At 46.6% G+C, this 22877-nt stretch overlaps 1 protein-coding gene across 1 annotated transcript in view; it reads right to left on the bottom strand.

The window, feature by feature from the left end:
* Window positions 1–16472: 16472 nt before the first annotated feature.
* retreg1 (reticulophagy regulator 1) overlaps window positions 16473–22877 on the bottom strand; it is a 106459-nt gene continuing 100054 nt past the window's right edge. The window contains exons 9-10 of the mRNA XM_033040074.1: window positions 21538–21664; window positions 16473–17176 (exon numbers count right to left, since the gene is read on the bottom strand). Coding sequence (XP_032895965.1) covers window positions 16662–17176; window positions 21538–21664 — 642 coding nt within the window. The 3' untranslated portion in view covers window positions 16473–16661. The remainder of the gene's footprint in view (window positions 17177–21537; window positions 21665–22877) is intronic.

Below are 22877 nucleotides of genomic sequence, written 5' to 3'. Positions count from 1 at the left end.
GCTCCACCTCCACCACTGCCCCACGTGACCGTCATCCCCCGCCACATAACCACGTTACGTCATCTGACCGCCCCTGCCCCACGTGATCTCACAGACAACAGCAAAGATCCTCCAGCGAGCAAGATAGTCGACTCCTGCTAACTCCAATGGTCTGACGTGTAGTACACAACGGAGCGGCCATTTCAGTAACCCGGCCCGACTTTGTGTATCCATCTCGCAGCGTTGCGGGGGAACAGTTTGTGTGTGTGATGTAGTGTTAGATTCATGATTCATAATTCTGTTAATTCACAATTCTGTTATTTTTCGTTAATGATTAATATTTTAATAAATTAGAATTCTGTTAATTTTTTGAATGTTTTTTTAAATTTTCTTTTGTAAAAGGCTCATGTGCTGTGTTTGAGTTGATGTTTGTATTAAACTTGCACTCTGTAATTCATCTAATCACACTGTTCACAACTGCAGTATTTGGTAAAATAATAGCAATATCAAGATTCCAGTTGCTCTGCTCTTGGAATGTTCCTTAATGTTTTTGGTCTTCCCAACAGTAAGTAAGTAGTAAGTAAACTTTATTTCAATCAACTCGCGTTGAAACCAAAGTGCTTTACCCAGAGAGTGGAATGAGATCTGTCTGTAATGGTGGGGTTACCTAAATGAAGTATTTAACAAAATAAAATTTGTTTTGAGCAAGATTAACAAATGATGTATAACTTAAGGATGATTTTATTCAGCGACCATACAACTGATTAGATTGTGTAGGAAAGAACACACATACATGAATGTGATATAACACATACATAGATATTTCTCCAGATTTTTATATATAACTAGACCAAGTGCAGACCCGTTGGGTCTGTTCCCCCAACGTGCGGTTGCGGGAAGGGGGGGGCAGCATGCGGTGTCACACACACTAACTACCTCCCCCCACCGCACACATGCTAACTACCCCCTTGATATTATATTAATATTATTAATTTGCCCTTTTACCCCATAACGGCCCTATCTACTGACGCATAGCCCCCAACACAGAACAGGGAGGAGTCAGAGAGCCAAATGCCAGCGCGCGTCGGGGGGGGGGGGGGGGGGGGGGGGGGGGTGTTGACGTAACTCGGCCTCGGGACGCCCACAGCCGTTGATAACTGCCAGCTGACGACAGCCCTTTAAAGCCACTAAGGCGAGACACGTTCGCCCAGGCGGTACAGTGGGTCGAGGATACCACGCCTTTAAGGACAGTTATTTGTTCAGATTCAAGTTTAGCAATAAAGAGTTTACAGCACAGCCATTCAGACAGTAGACCAGACATTTTGATTGAAATACAACAAACACTATTCAGAATTCAAATGATGGGGCTTACAGTCATATTTTTATGGGTACCAGCACACATTGGCATTAGAGGAAACGAAATGGCAGATAAGGTAGCAAAAGAGGTAACAAAAAGAAGTAAGATTGATTTAAGTATTAACATAGGTAAAACTGAAATCAAAGACATTATTAAGCAAAGACTGAAGGAAAGATGGCAAAAGCAATGGGAGGAAGAGCGGAAAGGACGGTGGTTCTACAGAGTCCAGAGGAAAGTGGGAGAAATGAGATGTGCAGGAAAAAACAGAAAAGAGGAGACAGTAATTTCAAGAATTAGATTTGGACACACTGGTCTGAACAGTACACTTTTTATAATAGGCAAGCATAATACAGGCAGATGTGAATACTGTGGGCAAGAAGAGACAATAGAGCATGTCATTATACATTGTGAGAGGTATGAGGAAGAAAGAAGACAAATGAGTGAACGATTCAGAAAAGAAAAAGTACAATTTGATTTAATAGATATTTTACAAAAGAATTCATATAAGTGCTATCAAATCCTATTGCTTTTTCTCAGGGTAACCAATTTGTTCGGAATGATATAGGTTATTAGTATATAAGTTATAATGTTATTTGATCCACACTCCATACCAGTTGGTGGCGGTAATGCACTAAAAAGTTGTTTGCCAACCGCCAAAAAAAAATACATAGAAGAAGAAAAAGCAGACGTTCGCCCAGGAGCGGGCGTTGACAGCAAAGAAGCACCGGCTTCTGATTCTGGAAACCCCACAGCTGGAATGAGCGCGCAGGGGATGGGAGGGGCGCGCAGGCAGGCGGGCGGGGCTTCGCCAGCTGTGAGGAGAAAGTTCAGCGGTAGCGGAACGGAGATGCAGAACTTATGAGGAGAAATTCAACGCGTGAGGAGTCGCTGCCCCGAGATCTGTAGAACAAAGAAGCTACAGCGGAACGCAGCTGTTCTGCAGAACTTTCTCGATATTTCTGCGCCTTTAATCCACAGCGGCGGGGGGGGGCGGGGCCAGGGCGCAGGTGAGCCTGGATTGGTCGGCATGTGGGCATTGTGAAGTCAGCAGCTGGTGAGCGCCGTTTATATTTAGAAAAATTGAGTTTTGTGATCAATTTTATTCAAAATCTGGGGAAATAATTGACCAAGGAGTGGATTTCTGAACTCATAAGATAAATCCCTACCGAAATTGTAAAAATCTCCGCGTTTTTGTGTCTGGGTTTCGAGGAGATACGTAACAAAGGCAAAATTCTGTGCACACACACACACGGAGTTTTAAAAGTATTCAGATAGATGATAAACTTTAATTCGGACTCAAGACACAGACAAGGGACATTACATAACAATACATTGCAAACCTCCAGGCAACTATACCCTGGCGTCCCAGCCATGCTGATCCGGCCCAGACTCCCAACACTCTGTGGAAGGAACATGGGCATCTTTTTGCTTTTTATTGTGAGGCAGAGAGGCAGAAAGAAAATGCACTTGCGGAGAAGATTTTTACGAGGTGTTGCTACGAGGACTCGACTGCATCTGAGACCAAAGATCCCGTAGCGGCGGTCTTTGGTGCGGAGACGGAGACCGGTTACAGAAATGGTGCTGAAGCTTACCCATGACAATACTACGGCTTTTTCGTCGAGTGGACTATCTTGCTCCGCTATAGGATCTTTGGACAATAGGTGCAGGAGTAGGCCATTCGGCCCTTCGAGCCAGCACCGCCATTCAATGTGATCATGGCTGATCATCCACAATCAGTACCCCGTTCCTCCTTTCTCCCCATATCCCTTGATTCTGTTCGCCCCAAGAGCTAAATCTAACTCTCTCTTGAAAACATCCAGTGAATTGGCCTCCACCACCTTCTGAGGCAGAGAATTCCACAGATTCACAACTCTCTGTGTGAAAAAGTGTTTCCTCGTCTCCATAAATGACTTACCCCTTATTCTTAATCTGTGGCCCCTGGTTCTGGACTCCCCCCACATTGGGAACATGTTTCCTGACTCTAGCGTGTCCAAACCCTTAATAATCTTATATGTTTCAATAAGAATCACCTCTCATCCTTCTAAATTCCAGTGAGTACAAGAGTCAAAAGAGTGTTTTATTGGCATATGTCCCGGATGGGACAATGAAATTCTTGCTGCAGCACAACAGAATATGTAAACATAGTACATAACGGAGGGGGGCAGTGAAAAAAAAGAAAAAGTTCAATAAATAACAAATATAGTGCAATAATAATATAGTCTTTTGCAGTTCAGAGCTCAGAGCTTATTCGCTGTCGTGTTTCGCAGTAGCGCTAATGCACTTAAATACGTTAGCCACTCACTACTTACATTGCTGGTTTCTGCAGATTCTTTATCTGTGAGCTCAGAAATACTATATTTGAAGATTTTCTGTCGTGCAGCTGGCAAATTGTCACCACAGACAGGCACCATCTTATGTATATACAAGCCCTGTCGCTCCATTCTTTCCTCATATGTCGGTCCCGCCATCCCGTGAAATTACCTGGTGAAGCTATGATGCACTCCCTCAATAGCAAGAATGTCCTTCCTCAAATTAGGTGACGAAAATTGCACACAATACTCCAGGTGTGGTCTGACTAGGGCCCTGTAGAACTGCAGTAGGACCTCTTTGCTCCTAAACCCAAATTCTCTCACAATAAAGGCTAACATGCCATTAGCTTTCTTCACTGCCTGCTGTACCTGCATGCTTGCTTTCAGTGACTAATGTACAAGCACACCCAGGTCTCATTGTACCTCCCCTTCTCCTAATCTGACACCATTCAGATAATAATCTGCCTTCCTGTTCTTGCCACCAAAGTGGGTAACCTCACATCTCCACCTCCACTGCCTCTCACGTCACGGACCCGACGTGACCGTCCCCCTACTGCCTGCCCCCCCCCCCCCACCACGTGACCACTTCTGCCCACTCCACTGTCGCATCCGATGAGTTGGGCTGAATGGCGTTTTTGTGGGGTGCACGACTCAATGACTCATCTCACCCACCCAGGGCATTCCTCCTTCTCCCCGCCCCCATCCGGCACAACATGGTTTGGGAACAGCTCTGCCCAAGACCGCAAGAAATTGCAGAGAGTTGTAGATGTAGTCCAGTCCATCAAGCAGACATGATTCATAAATTCAGAGCCTCAGAATTGAAGGACGTTCATTTCAGGAGATGAGGAGGAATTTCCATAGTCAGAGGGTGGTGAATCTGTGGAATTTATTGCCACAGACAGCAATGGACGCCAAGTCAGTGAATATTTTTTAAGGCAGATATAGATAGATAGATAGATAGATTATTCATTAGTACAGGTGTCAGAGGTTATGGGGAGAAGGCAGGAGCATGGGGTCAGGAGGGAGAGATAGATCAGCCATGATTGAATGGCAGAGTAGACTTGATGGGCCGACTGGCCAAATTCTGCTCCTATCACTTATGATAAATTCTAGGTGTCGGAAGGAACTGCAGATGCTGGTTTAAACCGAAGATAGACGCAAAATGCTCGAGACCTTTCTTCAGACTGAGAGCTCTCCGTCTGAAGACCTAAGACGAGGTCTCTTCAAGGCTCTGTCTGAAGAAGGGTCTCGACACGAAACGCCACCTATTCCTTTTCTCCAGATGCTATTCTGACCCGTTGAGTTACTCCAGCTTTTTGTGTCTATCATAAATTCTAGGAGCAGAATTACGCCGTTCGGCCCATCTAGTCTACTCCGAGATTTCAATCATGGCTGATCAATGTTTTCCTCGCAACCCCATTTTCCTGCCTTCTCCCCATCACCCCTGACACCCGTACTAATCAACAATCTGTCCATTTCTGACTTAATAATATCCATTGACTGCCTCAATTCTCTGCCTCAGAAGGCAGGTGGAGGCCGGTTCTCTGGATGCTTTCAAGAGAGAGTTAGATAGAGCTCTTAAAGATATAGCGGTGTCAAGGGGATATGGGGAGAAGGCAGGAACTGATTGTGGATGATCAGCTATGATCACATTGAATGGTGGTGCTGGCTCGAAGGGCCGAATGGCCTACTCCTGCACCTATTGTCTATTGACGGCATCCATTGCCGTCTGCGGAAATGAATTCCGCAGATTCATCACCCTCTGACTAAAAAAATTCTATCTCATGTATTGCATATCAGAATGCAAATAGTTCAAACCAATTGTAGAACATTTAATTTGGACCATAAAAAACTGACCGGTTAAGAGATAATATTTTTAGTGCCTTTATTTTGTTTAAAAAAAATCACAATCACAAAAAAAATCAACACAGCATTAGACAAGCTTTAATAATCAAATCCAATTACTATTGTGAACACGTATTTGCCACTGAAACGTTTAAATTCTGTGCATAAAAAGTTATTAAATAAAGTGCTATTGTTGGGACATCTTCATGTTTTGTGAAATGTTCGACACTTTATGATGGCTTCTGTTTCTAGTTATGAGATCAAAAATCAATTATTATCGATTCACGTGCTTGGTTGATAGAAAGTGCATTTTAGTAAAAACCACATGTAAAGTGTAAACATTGTTAATATAGTCATAATCTACTGCTATTTATCCCGACACCCACTTTTAATATGCAAATGATTCTATTTTTCATCACAAACTGTTTGCAAATTGCAGATGCAACAAAATTATGAAGTAAAGGAACATGGTCACATCTTGTAAAAAACAAATTGGGGGAGAAATTCATCATTAGTTGAATAAAAGTGACAAATGTTGCAAGTATTAAATGTGCATCAACATTACTCTTTCAATGAATGAGGTTACATTCCAAGTTTCAGATTTCTTAAGGAGTGTCTGCATATTATCTATAACTTAGTTGCGGGTCAGGCATCATCTCTGATGAACATGGATAGGTGACCTTTTACAGAGTGTTGGAGTAACTCAGCGGGTCAGGCAGCATCTGTGGAGAACTTGGATAGGTGACGTTTCACAGAGTGCTGGAGTAACTCAGCGGGTCAGTCAGCATCTCTGGAGAACATGGATAGGTGACGTTTCACAGAGTGCTGGAGTAACTCAGTGGGTCAGGCAGCATCTGTGGAGAACATGGATAGGTGACGTTTCACAGAGTGCTAGAGTAACTCAGCGGGTCAGGCAGCATCTGTGGAGAACATGGATAGGTGACGTTTCGGGTCGGGACACTTCTTCAGGTATGATGAGTATAAATAAATTAAATATGTTTGAAAGTGCTGATATGTTATATTAGTATGAAACAAAATATTTAATATATATCTTGTGATTGGTTAGTGAAAGCACTAATGAAGTAACAAATAGAAAAAGTCAGAATGGTGAAAAGATTTAAAATACTGCCACTAACCATTCAAAGCTTGGTTCCAACTCTACAATTATTTAAGGCTATAAGTTGTGACAAGCTTCAGTTCAATGTAGATGAAGTCAAATTTGCGGAAGCTACTCAATGGAAATGGAAGGAACTGCAGCTGCTGGAATCTTGAGCAAAGCACACAATACTGGAAATACTCCGTGGGTCAGTCAGCATCCGTGTAGGGAATGGACAGGTGACATTCTGAATCTGAGGAAGGGTCCTGACTTGAAACACCACCTGTCCATTCCCGCCACAAATGCTGTAGATGCTTGTTTACACTGACAACGGACACAAAATACTGGAGTAACTCAGCGGGACAGGCAGCGTCTCTGGAGAGAAGGAATGGGTGACGTTTCGGGTCGAGACCCTTCATCAGATCTGTCCCGCTGAGTTACTCCAGCATTTTGTGTCTACCTTCGATTTAAACCAGCATCTGCAGTTCTTTTTTCTACACATCTCTGGACGTTCCTTAAGTAAGGAGGAATTTCTTTAGTCAGAGGGTGGTGAGTCTGTCGAATGCTTTGCCACAGAAAGATGTGGAGGCCAAGTCAGTGAATATATTTAAGGCAGAGAAAGATGGATGCTTGATTAGTACGGATGTCAGAGGTTATGTGATGCTGCCTGTCCCGCTGAGTTGCTCCAGTATTATGTGTCTACCCTTACAAATGCTGAGTTACTCCAGCACTTTGGGCCTTGCTACTACAGTTACACAAAGACAAATTTCACACTCGACATGCTCTAATGTTAGCTTTCCAGTTTAAAACGGGTGGGAAGAGAAACTAGACGATAGTAGTCTGTAACCAGAAACAGATTTCACCCAAGTAGCCCAATAGGTTAGACCAGGGGTGGGAAACCTGCGGCCTTAAGGCCCCATGCGGCCTTCTAGGCCGTTAAGTGCGGCCTTTTGAATGAATCCAAATTTTGTAGAACAAATCCTTTTATTTTTATTCATATGTTTTTGTTCGTCTTTTATTATTTTTATTTTTATCTTAAAATGAACATATTTAAAATACCAAAGAGTAAAAGAAGATTCAACGAAATAATCTGCCCCGACTGCCGGCCACAATTAAAACATTAGTAAGTCATGAGGGCTATTTTATTGCCACAAAGAGTTACTCGCTTTGGGCACTCTTACGGGTAGAACACGAGGAATAGATTTCTTCAACAACTTTCAAGATAAATGTCGTGGAGTATATCTAATTGAAGTTTCTTGGATGGGGCCTTATTAGATTACAGCGAACTTAATGCGGCGTTCGAACATGAAAAGGTTCACCACCGCTGGGTTAGACGGACTCCATGTCAAAAACGTACAACAAAACTCTAGATAAAAGCATATAGAATGGAGGCAGAGGATAGCAGCAAAATGTCAATTGCCAGCCTGAAAATAATATTGAGTAGCAGAGTAAGGAAAACTAAAGTCATGGAGCCAAGAGGAAAAATGTACTTGAATTAATTCTCTTTTTTAGTGTTATGAAAATTACTAGACCTGTCATTTAGTTTGCTATAAGTGTACAATGTCACGGATATCAGCTACATCTCATTCTCTTCATTGATGTCAGTACGTCATCTGCTAATTTGTGTTCCACCTTCGTTATATTCTTCTGTAGGACACCTTTATTGAGGAGAGCTACTGTACATCTGAATGATTGGCGACAGAAACTATAATGAAACTCAAATGCTTATGTATAAAACAGCGTAAACAGGAGTAAATATTTTAGTTTAGAGATGCAATGCGGACACAGGCCCTTCTGCACCGACCAGCGATCCCCGCACACCGACACTATCCTACACACCGAGGGACAATTTACATTTACACCAAGCCAATTAACCTACAATGAAACATGTTCCCGATGTTGGGGGAGTCCAGAACCAGGGGCCACACAGTTTAAGAATAAGGAGTAAGCCATTTAGAACGGAGACGAGGAAATACTTTTTCTCACAGAGAATTGTGAGTCTGTGGAATTTTCTGCCTCAGAGGGCGGTGGAGGCCAGTTCTCTGGATAATTTCCAAGAGAGGGCTTTTGAAGATAGCGGGGTCAGGGGATGTGGGGAGAAGGCAGGAACGGGGTACTGATTGGGGATGATCAGCCATGATCACATTGAATGGCGGTGCTGGCTCGAAGGGCCGAATGGCCTACTCCTGCACCTATTGTCTATATGTCTTTGGAGTCTGGGAGGAAACCGGTGATCCCGGAGTAAACCCACGTAGGTCACGGGGAAAGTGTACAAACTCCGTACAGACAGCACCTGTCGTCGGGATCAAACCCGGGTCTCTGGCGCTGTGAGGCAGCAACTCTACCGCTGCGCCACCTTCTGTTAATAGTAATTGCATAACTTGAATATCGCATCGTTATAATCACTGAACTTCACTACAAGTATGCTGGGATGGTGCAAGAATCAAGATTTATTTCCATGAACATGCTAATAATCACTTGACACCACTTTCCAACGCTGAAAGTATTTAGGCATACAAATTAGATTGTGGCATTGAAAGACCTTTCAGACTTTAAAATGCCTCATAACTAACATTGAGCAACCCCACTCATAAAGGACTAGTTTCTTTTGAGATACAGCACAGAAACAGGCCCTTCGGCCCACCGAGTCCGCACCGACCTGCGATCCCCGCATATTAACACTACCCTACACACACTAGGGACAATTTTACATTTATACCAAGCCTATTAACCTACAAACGTGCACGCCTTTGGAATGTGGGAGGAAACCAAAGATCACGGAGAAAACCCACGCAGGTCACGGGGAGGACGTACAAACTCCGTACAGACAGCACCCGTAGTCAGGATCGAACCCGGAATTCGGGCGTTGTAAGGCAGCACCTCCAACGCTGTACCACCTCGCAGCCCAGTCTTATTAAATTGCTGATCGCTATTTTGATTTTGCAGTTGAGAGCAGCAAATGTTGACCAGGCTACAAGGACTGGTCATACATTCATCTTGCCAACATACTGCCCCAACACTTTTATTTCAATTGGCCATTTTAACAACTTTTATGTTGCTTGGTATCCAGTCAGCAGAAAAACTATACGTGATTATAATCAGGGCTGTTTGTAGATTGGTTGCCTAAAATTGATTGTGAAGGACATCAAGTAGGTAGATGTGTAGGAAGGAACTACAGATGCTGATTTAAACCGAAGATAGACGCAAAAAGCTGGAGTAACTCAGCGGGTCAGGCAGCAGCTCTGGAGAGGGGGAATAGGCAACGTTTTGGGTCGAGTCATTTCTTCAGACTGAGGGTCAGGGGAGAGGGAAACGAGAGATATAGACAGTGATATAAAGAGATATCGAACAAATAAATGAAAGATATGCAAAGAAATAACGATGATGAAGGAAACAGGCCATTGTTAGCTGTGGGCTAGGTGAAACCGAGTTACAGACAATGAGACTCAACAAGACGGCTTTGAAACTAGTAACGACTTGGGTGGGGGTAGTGACTTGGGTGGGGGGAGAGAGAGGAGATGCAAGGGTTATTTGAAGTTAGCGAAATCAATGTTCATACCGCTGGGGTGTAAGCTGCGCAAGCGAAATATGAGATGCTGTTCTTCTAATCTGCATTTGGGCCTCACTCTGACAATGGAGGAGGCCTAGGACAGAAAGGTCAGTGTGGGAATGGGAGGGGGAGTTAAAGTGTTTGGTAACTGGGAGATCAGGTAGGTCCAGGCGGACTGAGCGGAGGTGTTCAGCGAAACGATCTCCCAGTCCCACATAGGTAGATATTCTGGCTGCGGGGGAGGGGGGGTCTGTGACCAGTGGAGTTCCGCAGGGATCTGTGTTGGGATCACTGCTGTATGTTATATATATAGACACATAAATGTCCTGGACATCAATATAGACGTGTTGGTGAGTAAGTTTGGCGACGTTGGAGGAATTGCAGACAGTAAGGCTGTCAGAAAATGCAGTGAGATATAGATCAGCTGCAGAAAAGGGCAGAGAAATGGCAGATTGAGTTTAACCCGAGCAAGTGTTTCACTGTGGGAGGTTGAATGCAAGATGAGAGAATGTAATTAATGGCAAGTCCCTTAATAGCGTTGAAGTGCAGACGGATCTTGGAGTCCAGGTTCATAGCTCACTGAAGGTGGCAACGCAAGTAGATAGACTGGTGAAGAAGACATATATATGGTATGCTTGCCTTCGTTGCGAGGGGGCATGGATTATGAGTCATTATAATAAGAGTTATTTAAGAAACATTTAGACAGGTACATGGATAGGACAGGTTTAGAGGGATGTGGGCCAAAGGCAGGAAAGCTGGGACTAGGGTATATGGGGCATGTTGGCCAGTGTGGGCAAGTGGGGCCGAAGGTTCTGTTTTCACGCTGGAAGACTCTACGAGTCAGGAAGTTAGTTTTGTAGGACTTTGGTTAGGCTGTGTTTAGAGTATTGCCTGCCATTCTATTTGCCCTCATTACAGGAAAGATGTGGAGGCTTTGGAGAGGGTGTAGAGGAGGTGCAGAACGCTGCCTGGATTAGAGAGTTGCAGTGCAGATAAAGGTTGGATAGGCTCGGATTGTTTTCTCTGGAACGTGGGAGGTTGAGGGGGGGGGGGACTTAGAAACATAGAAAATAGGTGCAGGAGTAGGCCATTCGGCCCTTCGAGCCTGCACCGCCATTCAATATGATCATGGCTGATCATCCAACTCAGTATCCTGTACCTGCCTCTCTCCATAACCCCTGATGCCTTTAGCCCCAGGGCCACATCTAACTCCCTCTTAAATATAGCCAATGAACTGGCCTCAACTACCTTCCGTGGCAGAGAATTCCACAGATTCACCACTCTCTGTGTGAAATTTTATTTTCTCATCTCGGTCCTAAAAGACTTCCCCCTTATCCTTAAACTGTGACCCCGTGTTCAGAACTTCTCCAACATCGGGAACAATCTTCCTGCATCTAGCCTGTCCAACCTCTTAAGAATTTTGTAAGTTTCTATAAGATCCCCCCTCAATCTTCTAAATTCTAGCGAGTACAAGCCGAATCTATCCAGTCTTTCTTCATATGAAAGTCCTGCCATCCCAGGAATCAGTCTGGTGAACCTTCTCTGTACTCCCTCTATGGCAAGAATGTCTTTCCTCAGATTAGGAGACCAAAACTGTACGCAATACTCCAGGTGTGGTCTGGACTTGATATACTGTTATGAGAGGCATGGATAGGGTAGACAGTCAGAATCTTTTTTCCCCAGGGTGGAAGTGTCCATAACAAGAGGCACAGCTGCAAGGTGAGAGGGGAAAAGTTTACCGAGGAAGGAGAGGACACGTTTTTTTTTAACACAGAGGGTGGAGGAGGCCTTGAATGCGCTGCCAGAGGTGGGTGGTGGAGGCAGATGCGATAGCAGTATTTAAGAGGCTTCTAGATAGGCAGATGGAAGTGCCGGGAATGGAGCCATTATGGATCATGCACAGGCAGATGCGATCAGTTCAGCTAAACATCACGCCTAACACAAACATTGTGGGCCACCACCAGGGCACGTTCCTGTGTTGTACTGTTCGATGTTGTAGGATATGTGAAGGGGTTTACGGATGGGGGTGTGGATTCAATGACAGACAGGTAAGTACCCGCCTATAAGAGGATTGAGTCAGTACCCCAGATTCATAGTCAAAGAGCATAAAAACAGGCCCTTCGGCCCAACTCGTCCCATGCCAACCAAAATGTCCCAACCAAACCAGTCCCATTTGCCCGCGTTTGGTCCATATCCCTCTAAACCTTTCCTATCCATGTACGTGCAGTTGGGAGTTCATGCTATATATTTAAAAACAATTGTTCAAACACCGCTTGATGTAATTTAGAGATACAGTGTGGAAACAGGTCCTTTTTTTGCCACCGAGTCCGTGACGACCAGCGATCACCCTGCACACTGGCGCTATCGAGCAGGTGGACCGCACCGAGTCCGTGACGACCAGCAATCACCCCGCACACTGGCGCTATCGAGCAGGTGGACCGCACGCGGCCTACGGCGGCGGAGGACACCACGGCTACGCTTGGCCAGGCCGACCCAGCAACGCCGCCATGACAACGGGCCTTCATGGTCAGATCAAGATCCCTGCACTTACTACAACTGGGGCTTGAAAAATTTTCACATTTGACAATTAAAGTACCATACCACAGTACTATACCATACCTACACACCAGCGACAATTTTTACCAAAACCAATAAACCTACCTGATCTCCCGGTGGCTCAGAACTTCAACTCCCCCTCCCATTCCCAATCTGACCTTTCTGTCCTGGGCCTCCTCCATTGTCAGAGTGAGGCCCAGTGCAAATTTGAGGAACAACACCTTATATTTCACTTGGGCAGCTTACACCCCAGCGGTATGAACATTGACTTCTCCGACTTCAGATAGCCCTTGCTTTCCCACTCTCTCCATCCCCTTCCCCTTCCCAGTTCTCCCACCAGTCTTAAGCTGATTAATGTTATTAATTTGTAGACACAAAACGCTGGAGTAACTCAGCGGGACAAGCAGCATCTCTGGAGAGACGGAATGGGTATTTGTATCCCGCCCCCTCCCCTGACTCTCAGTCTGAAGAAGGGTCTCGACCCGAAACGTCACCCATTCCTTCTCTCCAGAGATGCTGCCCGACCCGCTGAGTTACTCCAGCATTTTGTGTCAACCAACAAACCTGCACGTCTTTGGAGTGTGTCGGGACAGTGGAGCGCCCGGAGAAAACCCACGCGGTCACAGGGAGAACGTGTTCGCTGCTATGGTCATTAAATGATCATAATGGGGCTATCTGCCTTCTTTCTCTTTTTACGGTGTCAAGGAGTGTTTTTGAGTGATGGTCCAGGTGAATTTAGTGGTGAAATTAATGAAATCCATGAGTTCTACGCAGGAGATAGGCATAAAGCGCTGGAGTAACTCAACTGGACAGGCAGAAACGTCGCCCATTCCTTCTCTCCATAGATGCTGCCTCACCCGCTGAGTTGCTCCAGCATTTTGTGCCTACCAGGCAGAATCTCTGGATTGAAGGAATGGGCGACGTTTCTGCTCGAGACCCTTCTTCAGACTGAGAGTCAGGGGAGAGACGTACATCGAGATATGGACGGGTAAGGCGTGAAAACGAGAGATCAAAGGGGACAAAGCTCAAGGAAAATAGAGAATAGACCATTGTTGGCTGAGGGGAAGGTGACAACGAGGCTTATAATCGGTAAAATTTAATCAGGAGGACAGTGAAACTAGTCGGAGAACTAGGATGGGGGAGGGACTGAGAGAGAGAGAGAGGGAAAGCAAAGGTTACTTGAAGTTAGAGAAATCAATGTTCATACCGCTGGGGTGTAAGATGCCCAAGCGAAATATGAGGTGCTGTTCCTCCAATTTGCGTTGGGCTTGACTCTGACAGTGGAGGAGACAGTTTGCAGCAGGTAGCTCCAATGCAGTCGTCGATGCAGCAGAGAAAGTTGGGGATAGAAACTTAGGCCAAGGACTGTTCGATGTAGACTTTACTTTAGACTTTAGAGATACTGCATGGAAACAGGGCCACCGAGGACACATCGAACAGCGATCAAACCCGTACACTAACACTATCCTACACACGAGAGACAATTTACAATTTTCACTGAAGCCAATTAACCTACAAACCTGCACATATTTGAAGTGTGGGAAGAAGCCGGAGCACCCGGAGAAAACCCACGCAGTCATGGGGAGAACGTACGAACTCCGTACAGACGGCACCCGTGGTCACTATCTAACCCGGGTCTCTAGCGCTGTGAGGCAGCGACTCTACTGCCGTGCCACCGTGCCGCCCCATGTAACCGACATAAAGGCAGGCGTAGCTGTGGCCCACGCGGGCGCCCATGGCTACACCTCTTAAACCTGGCAAAGGAAATGAGTGGAGTCAAAAGAGAAGTTGTTGAGGATGAGGACAAGTTCCACCATTGTGTGTCTACAAATAAATAACATTAATCAGCTTTAAATGTCATAATTTGACATTGTATCTTACGTGAACTTACCGAATAGTGAAAGGCTTGGATAGAGTGGATGTGGAGAGGATGTTTCTACTTGTGGGGCAGTCTAGGACCAGAGGGCACAGCCTCAGAATTAAAGGACGTTCCTTTAGGAAGGAGATGAGGAGGGTGATGAATCTATGAAATTCTGCCACAGACAGCTGTGGAGGCCAAGTCAATGGATGGTTTTAGGGCAGTGATTCATGATTAGTAAGGGTGTCAGGGGTTATGGGGAGAAGGCAAGAGACTGGGGTTGAGAGGGAAAGATAGGCATGACTGAATGGCGGAGAAGACTTGATGGGCAGAATGGCCTAATTCTGCTCCTAGAAGTTATTAAATCAGCATAGGAAATAGCTTTGGTACTCACTCCATCTATAAAACAAAACAGTCTGGAATCGAGAAATAAAAATGCTTAACTATTTTCAGAGTAGAGCCCATTTTCTAAAGGAACAAAGTGACATAGAATGATACAGTGTGGAAACAGGCCCTTCAGCCCACTGAATCCCTGCTAACCAGCGATCAGAGAGTCATAGAGTGATACAGTGTGGAAACAGGCCCTTCAGCCCACCGAGTCCCTGCTAACCAGCGATCAGAGAGTCATAGAGTGAAACAGTGTGGAAACAGGCCCTTCAGCCCACCGAGTCCCTGCTAACCAGTGATCAGAGAGTGATAGAGTGATACAGTGTGGAAACAGGCCCTTCAGCCCACTGAAACCCTGCTAACCAGCAATCAGAGAGTGATACAGTGTGGAAACAGGCCCCAGGGCCCAACTCGCCCACACCGGCCAACAATGTCCCAGCTAAACTAGTCCCACCTGCCCGCGCTTGGTCCATATCCCTCCAAACCTGCCCTATCCATGTACCCGTCTGTTTCTTAAACGTTGGGATATTCCCAGCCTCAACTACCTCCTCTGGCAGCTTGTTCCATACACCCACCACCCTCTTTGTGCAAAAGGATAACGTTTTAAGGTACGATCATTCAAATAATGAAAGATTAATTTGCAGTACTCAACTTAAACTAAACTTTTTAATATTTTTCATCTTTGAATCTTCAGTTCACTAAGGCAGAAAGTGCAGTACAGATTGGTTGGAGAAGTGAACAAGCATGGAAAACGGACGACCAGTCTCAGATTGGAAAACATGCCTCGGACAAAGCTCTCCGTGAACATTCCACGTCTAGTGCAAACAAAAATGGCAAAGCGACCACAAACATACCAGTTAAAGACTTGAAACAGGGACGGGACTTCAATAGTTGAAATATTTTTTTAAAACGCAGCAAATGTTTGCAAAGAGAAAAAAAAAAGTGGGTACTTGTTACCGTCAGCGGCAAGTCTCGGTGCGGCGCCGGGGGGGAGGGGGTAGCTGGCCGTCGATTGTCTGATTCTGTGCACAATCCAGAGGAGAAAAACCGTGTCTTGTTGAATATCCGACTGTTACATTCGCCGGACGAGTCCAGTTAAAACATTTAAAGCTAGTCGTGAAACTCGGACTGACGCCACAGGATTAATTTCCATGCTGTTAATTCAAGGCGTAAAGATTATAGTCAGACAACACACACACACACACACACACACACACGCACACACAAAAAAAAGTAGGTGGCCCATTATACCAACGAACACAACTCAAATCAGTTCCTTCAATAAGTAGATTATTAAATGTGCAGTATCGTTTCACCTTCTCTCCTCTTGTCTTTTTTTTGCTGCGTTTAGTTCCATATTCACAAGATCTTATTTGTGAGGTTTGGCTTTTTGTGTTTGGAGGGGGGGGGGGGGGGGAGAGGGAGAGGAAGAGATAAGGAGAGGAAGAGGGAGAGTAAGAGATAGAGAGAGGGAGGGATGGAGGGAGAGAGAAGAAGGGAGGGAGGGGGAGGGGGGAGGGAGAGAGAGAGAGGGAAGGAGAGAGAGGGGGAGGGGGGAGGGAGGGAAGGAGGGAGGGAGAGATGGAGGGAGGGAGAGAGGGAGGGAAGGGGGAAGGGGGCAGAGAGTGGGGGAACAACTGCAGTGAATAAGCTTGTGAGCTTGCGATTGTTTGAGATATGGTCTGCATATTTGTTATCCAGCCCAGCAGCAGCGGGGGTGGGGCTCAGTGGCCTCCTCCCAGTAGGTTCGAGAGAAATCCCGGCTTGCCGTCGTTGCCGGCTTGGTGCCTGTCCGCCTGGCCCTGCTCCAGCCCCAGCTCGCTCTCGATCTGCTCCAGCTCGGACTCGTCCAACAGCTCAAAGTCGTCGGCGTCTTCGGTGTCGGTGTCTTCGCTGGGGGTGGTTGGCGGCGGCGGCGGCGAGGAGGAGCAAGAGGGACCGGCGTGGGCGGCCCGCGGCGGGCCGGTCATGGCGGAGGTGACGGCCGCAGCGATGGCTCCGCTCGCCATGGTGCTGATCAGGGCCAGGCTTTTGCCGCTCGACAGGTTGAGGGCCAGGCCGGCCACCACCGACCCCAGGTCTTCCTGACACAAACCCATCTCCAGGGTGGGGAACGGGGGGGTGGGGATGCCGATGCTGGAGTCGTCGTCATCGTCCATCGTCCCCTTGTTATCTATCGAAGGGAACTCCGGAAGATCTCTGGCAAACGCCTCTTCGTGGTCGCTCGGACGGTCCAAGTCTGAATCAAACGATTAAAACGAGAGAATTACAATTAATGCAGCACTCTTATCATGCCATTACACAAACTTGTCTGAAGAGGAATAAAACGACCTTGAAATAAAGTGTTTAAGAAGGAACTGCAGATGCTGGAAAAATCGAAGGTGGACAAAAATGTTGGTGAAACTCAGCGGGTGAGGCAGCATCTATGATGAGAGCTCCATTCTCAGCATATGACAGTCCCGCCACCCCGGGAATTAAACTTGTAAACCGACGCTGCACTCCCTCAATAGCAAGAATGTCCTTCCTCAAATTCAGAGGCCAAAACTGCACACAATACTACAGGTATGGTCTCACTAGGGCTCTGTACAACTGCAGAAGGACCTCTTTGCTCCTTTACTTAACTCCCCTTGTTATGAAGGTCAACATGCCATTCGCTTTCTTCACTGCCTGCTGTACCTGCATGCTTACTTTCATTGACTGATGAACAAGGAACACCAGATCCCGTTGTACTTCCCCTTTTCCCAACTTGTCGCCATTTAGATAATAATCTTCCTTTCTGTTTTTGCTACCAAAGTAGATAACCTCACATTTATCCACATTAAACTGCACCTGCCATGCATTTGCCCACTCCCCCAACCTGTCCAAGTCACCCTGCACTCTCATAGCATCCTTCTCAGTTCACACTGCCACCCAGCTTTGTGTCATCTGCAAATTTGCTAATGTTACTTTGAATCCCTTCATCTAAATCATTGGTACAGGATACTGAGTTGGATGATCAGCCATGATCATATTGAATGGTGGTGCAGGCTCGAAGGGCCAAATGGCCTACTCCGACACCTATTTCCTATGTTTCTATTGATGTATATTGTAAATAGCTGCGGCCCCAGCACCGAGCCTTGCGGTACCCCACTAGTCACTGCCTGCCATTCTGAAAGGGTCCCGTTAATCCCTACTCTTTGTTTCCTGTCTGCCAACCAATTCTCTATCCATGTCAGCACTCTACCCCCAATACCATGTGCCCTAATTTTGCCCACTTTACCATCTCCTATGTGGGACCTTATCAAATGCTTTCTGAAAGTCCAGGTACACTACATCCACTGGCCTTCCCTTGTCCATTTTCCTAGTTACATCTTCAAAAAATTCCAGAAGATTAGTCAAGCATGATTTCCCCTTCGTAAATCCATGTTGACTCGGACCGATCCTGTTACTGCTATCCAAATGTGCCGCTATTTCATATTTTATGATTAACTCCAGCATCTTCCCCACCACCGATGTCAGGCTAACTGGTCTATAATTCCCTGTTTTCTCTCTTCTGCCTTTCTTAAAAGGTGGGATAACATTAGCTACCCTCCAATCCACAGGAACTGATCCTGGATCTATAGAACATTGGAAAATTATCACCAATGCATCCACAATTTCTAAAGCCACTTCCTTAAGTACCCTGGGATATATCCATACCCCCCTCTCACCCCTCCCCGCTCTCACCCCTTCACGTCTCCCGTCACGCGTGCTGCCGAGGCTCTCCATGCAGCCCGAGCTCAAGAGCTGCTGAGGCTCGCTGCCCGTTCGCAGTAAGCCCCGTCCGAGCCGCCCGCTCACCGAGTTCAGGTTCGCCCTTTCCCCTCCTCCCCGACCCTCCACCTCTCTTCCCAACCAAGGCCCCTCACCCCGAACCCCCCCCCCCTCTCCCCACACCCCCTCTCACTCCCCCCTCTCCCCCTCCCTTCCCACCCTCCCTCTCTCCTCCCTCTACCCCCTCTCCCTCTGTCGCTTGCCCCTCTCTCTCTCTCTCTGTCTCTGCCCCTTCTCTTTCTGCCCTCACTCTCTACCCCCCCAACCTTCTAGAAGCGCCTGCGAGTTGGGGGCTATGCGTCAGTAGATAGGGCGTTATGGGGTAAAAGGAGCAAATTAATAATATTAATATAATATCAAGGGGGTAGTTAGCTTGTGTGCGGGGGGGGGGGGGGGGTAGTTAGTGTGTGTGACGCCGCATGCTGACCCCCCTCCCCACAACCGCACGTTGGGGGAACAGACCCAACGGGTCTGCACTTGGTCTAGTATATTTTAAAGAGCGTTCTGCATTCTAAACATGAAATGCTTTCTGCATGAAAAATATAAAATTTCAACAAAATCAAATTTCAGCTGATGCTTCCTAGAACAAAAATATTGTTTTAGTTTCAGAGATAAAAAAAAGTACAGAAACAAGCTCTTCAGCCCACCGAGTCCACACTGACCAGCGATCACCCGTTCAGACTAGTTCTATGTTTTTCCACTTTCTCATCCACTCAGTACACATGAGGGGCGATTTATAGAGGCCAATTCACCTACAAACCCACACCTCTTTGGAATGTACAGTATTCCTGATTAGTGCGGGTGTCGGGGGTTATGGGGAGAAGGCAGGAGAATGGGGTTGAGAGGGAAAATTAGATCAGCCATGAATGAATGACAGAGTAGACTTGATGGGCCGAACGATCCAATTTTGCTCCAATGCCTTGTGTGGGAGAATACTAGAGCACGGCAGACCCACCGGAGTCACAAGGAGAATGTCTCAATTCCACACACAGACAGCACCCGAGGTCAGAATCGAACCAGGGTCCCTGGCGCTGTGAGCTTTATCTGCTGGGTCACCGTGCCGCCCAATATAAATCTCCGAAGGCAATTTACGTTATGATTATATGGTACAAGTTGTTCTCCGCAATCATTAATGATTAAGGAAGGCCGTCAAAGATTATGGGGAGAAGGCAGGAGAATGGGGTTGAGAGGGAAAGATAGATCAGTCGTGATCGGATGGTGCAGCCGACACGATGGGCCGAATGGCCTAATTCACTTGCACCTACTCCAACCTCATCTACTGTATCTGGTGCTACCGGTGTGGACTCCTATATACCGGGGAGCCCAAGCGATCGTTTCGCTGGAAACCTACGCTCAGTCCACCTTGGCCTACGCAATCTCCCGGTTGCCAAACACTTTAAACACCCCCTCCCAATCCTACACTGACCTTTCTGTCCTGGGCCTCCTCCAGTGTCTGAGTGAGGCCAAATGCAAATTGGAGAAACAGCATCGCATATTTCACGTGGGCAGCTGATTTGTGCGTTGATTTCTCGAATTTCAAGTAACTCCTGCATTTTTCCTCCCCTCCTCTCTCTCCCCCACCCTAGTCAGTCCACCAGTTCCACTGGTCGCATCCTTGCATCCCTGCCGTTATCAAATCTTCCCCAGCCAACAATGGACCATTGTGGACTCCACCCTTCCTGAGGTCATCTGTGGCCGGCCCTGATTTATTCCGGCATTTTCTCACCTCCAGTTCATCCCCCCCCCCACTCTCTCCCCCATCTCTACTTTCAGTCTGAAGAAGGGTCCTGACTGGCTGAGTTACTCCAGAAAATACTAGGTTTGTATTCACTGGAGTTTAGAAGGATGAGGGAAGATCTTATAGAAACATATAAAATTATAAAAGGACTGGACAAGCTAGATGCAGGAAAAATGTTCCCAATGTTGGGCGAGTCCAGAACCAGGGGCCACAGTCTTAGAATAAAGGTGAGGCCATTTAAGACTGAGGTGAGAAAAAACGTTTTCACCCAGATAGTTGTGAATTTGTGGAATTTTCTACCAGAGGGCAGTGGAGGCCAAATCACTGGATGGATTTAAGAGAGTTAGATAGAGCTCTAGGGGCTGGTGGAATCAAGGGATATGGGGAGAAGGCAGGCATGAGTTATTGATTGGGGACGATCAGCCATGAGCACAATGAATGGTGGCGCTGGCTCAAAGGGCCGAATTGCCTCCTCCTGCACCTATTTTCTATGTTTCAATTAATTTTGTGTCTGTCGTCGGTGGAAACCAGCATCTGCAGTTCCTTCTAACACACCTATGTCTTATGGTTCATTCAGCTATAGAGAGAGGTTGAGCAGGCTGGGTCTCTATTTCATGGAGTGCAGGAGGATGAAAGGGTAATCTTATAGAGGTGTACAAAATCATGAGAGGAATAGATCGGGTAGATGCACAGAATCTTTTACCCGGAGTAGGGGAATCGAGGACCAGAGGACATAGGTTCAAGGTGAATCTGAGGGGTAACTTTTTCACACAGTGGGTGTATGGAACAAGCTGCCAGAGGAGGTAGTTGAGGCTGGGACTATCCCATCGTTTAAGAAACAGTTGGACAAGTACATGGATAGGGCAGGTTTGGAGGGTTATGGATCAAGCGCAGGCAAGTGGGACTAGTGTAGCTGGGACATTGTTGGCCGGTGCGTGCAAGTTTGGCAGAAGGGCCTGTTTCCACGTTGCATCACTCTATGACTCTAATAGTAGCGTTAATTTATTGTAAATAACTTTATGTGCAACATTCTGCCCGTTATCTTCAACGGTAGCACAAATGAACCATACCATCGGAAGCATCTGTCAGGGGAGTGTGGCCTCCGGATAAGTTAAAGGTTCCATTCTCTGTCCAGGACGTTTCCGATAGCTCCGTGTCTGAAATGGATAGCTCTTTACCAGCTCCCGAGCTACTTATCTGCAAGAAACAAACAGAAAGGCCCTCAAGCATCCAAAAAAACAAAACAATGAAGAATGAACAAGCATGCAGCTAAGAAACGTTAATCAAGGTTATAGAACGGAAACTATGAAACAGAATACCAACAGTGGTCCACAGGCAGATGCTAGATGGAAGTATATTAACTTATGAGAGGCACAGAAAGGTGTAGACAGGCAGAAACTTTTGTCCCCAGGGTGGAAGTGGTATGGCACAGAGGCAGTAGAGTTGCTGCTTTACAGGGCGGGTGACCCGGGTTCGATCCTGACTACGGGTTCTGTTTGTACGTTGTCCCCGTGCCCTGCGTGGGTTTTCTCCTGGATCTCCAGTTACCTCCCACACTCCGCGGACGTGCAGGTTTTTAGGTTCATTGATTGGCTTCCGTCAAAAATTTAAATTGCGTGTAGGACAGTGGCAGCGTACGGGGTTGGTCGATGGTCGGCACGGACTCGGTGGCCCGAGGGGACATGTTTCAGCGCTGTGTCGTTAAAGTCTAACGTATCTCGGGTTAAACATACATTTTATTGTGGGGTGTAAGTTGTATCGTGTTTAACTCTGTAGGGCATTGCTACAATGTGAGAGGAGAAAAGATCACCAGGTTAATTCCCGGGATGGCGGGACTGTCATATGCTGAGAGAATGGAGCGGCTGGGCTTGTACACTCTGGAGTTTAGAAGGAATGAGAGGGGATCTTATTGAAACATGTAAGATTATTAAGGGTTTGGACACGCTAGAGGCAGGAAACATGTTCCCGATGTTGGGGGAGTCCAGAACCAGGGGCCACAGTTTAAGTATAAGGAGTAAGCCATTTAGAACGGAGACGAGGAAACACTTTTTCTCACAGAGAGTGGTGAGTCTGTGGAATTCTCTGCCTCAGTTGGCGGTGGAGGCCGTTTCTCTGGATGCTTTCAAGAGAGAGCTAGATAGGGCTCTTAAAAATAGCGGAGTCAGGGGATATGGGGAGAAGGCAGGAACGGGGTACTGATTGTGGATGATCAGCCATGATCACATTGAATGCGGTGCTGGCTCGAAGGGCTGAATGGCCTACTCCTGCACCTATTGTTTATAATGGAGATGTGTGGGGCAAGAGTGGTGAGGGCCTAGAACCCGTTGCCAGGGGTGGTGGTGGAGGCCGTTACGGTAGTGGTGTTTAAGAGGCTTTTGGATCGGCACATGGATATGCAGGGAATGGAGGG

Source organism: Amblyraja radiata, chromosome 2, assembly GCF_010909765.2.
Source record: "Amblyraja radiata isolate CabotCenter1 chromosome 2, sAmbRad1.1.pri, whole genome shotgun sequence".
Lineage (NCBI taxonomy): Eukaryota > Metazoa > Chordata > Chondrichthyes > Rajiformes > Rajidae > Amblyraja > Amblyraja radiata.
Note: the sequence above shows the minus strand (reverse complement) of the source record. Positions and strands in the feature narration are given on the sequence as shown.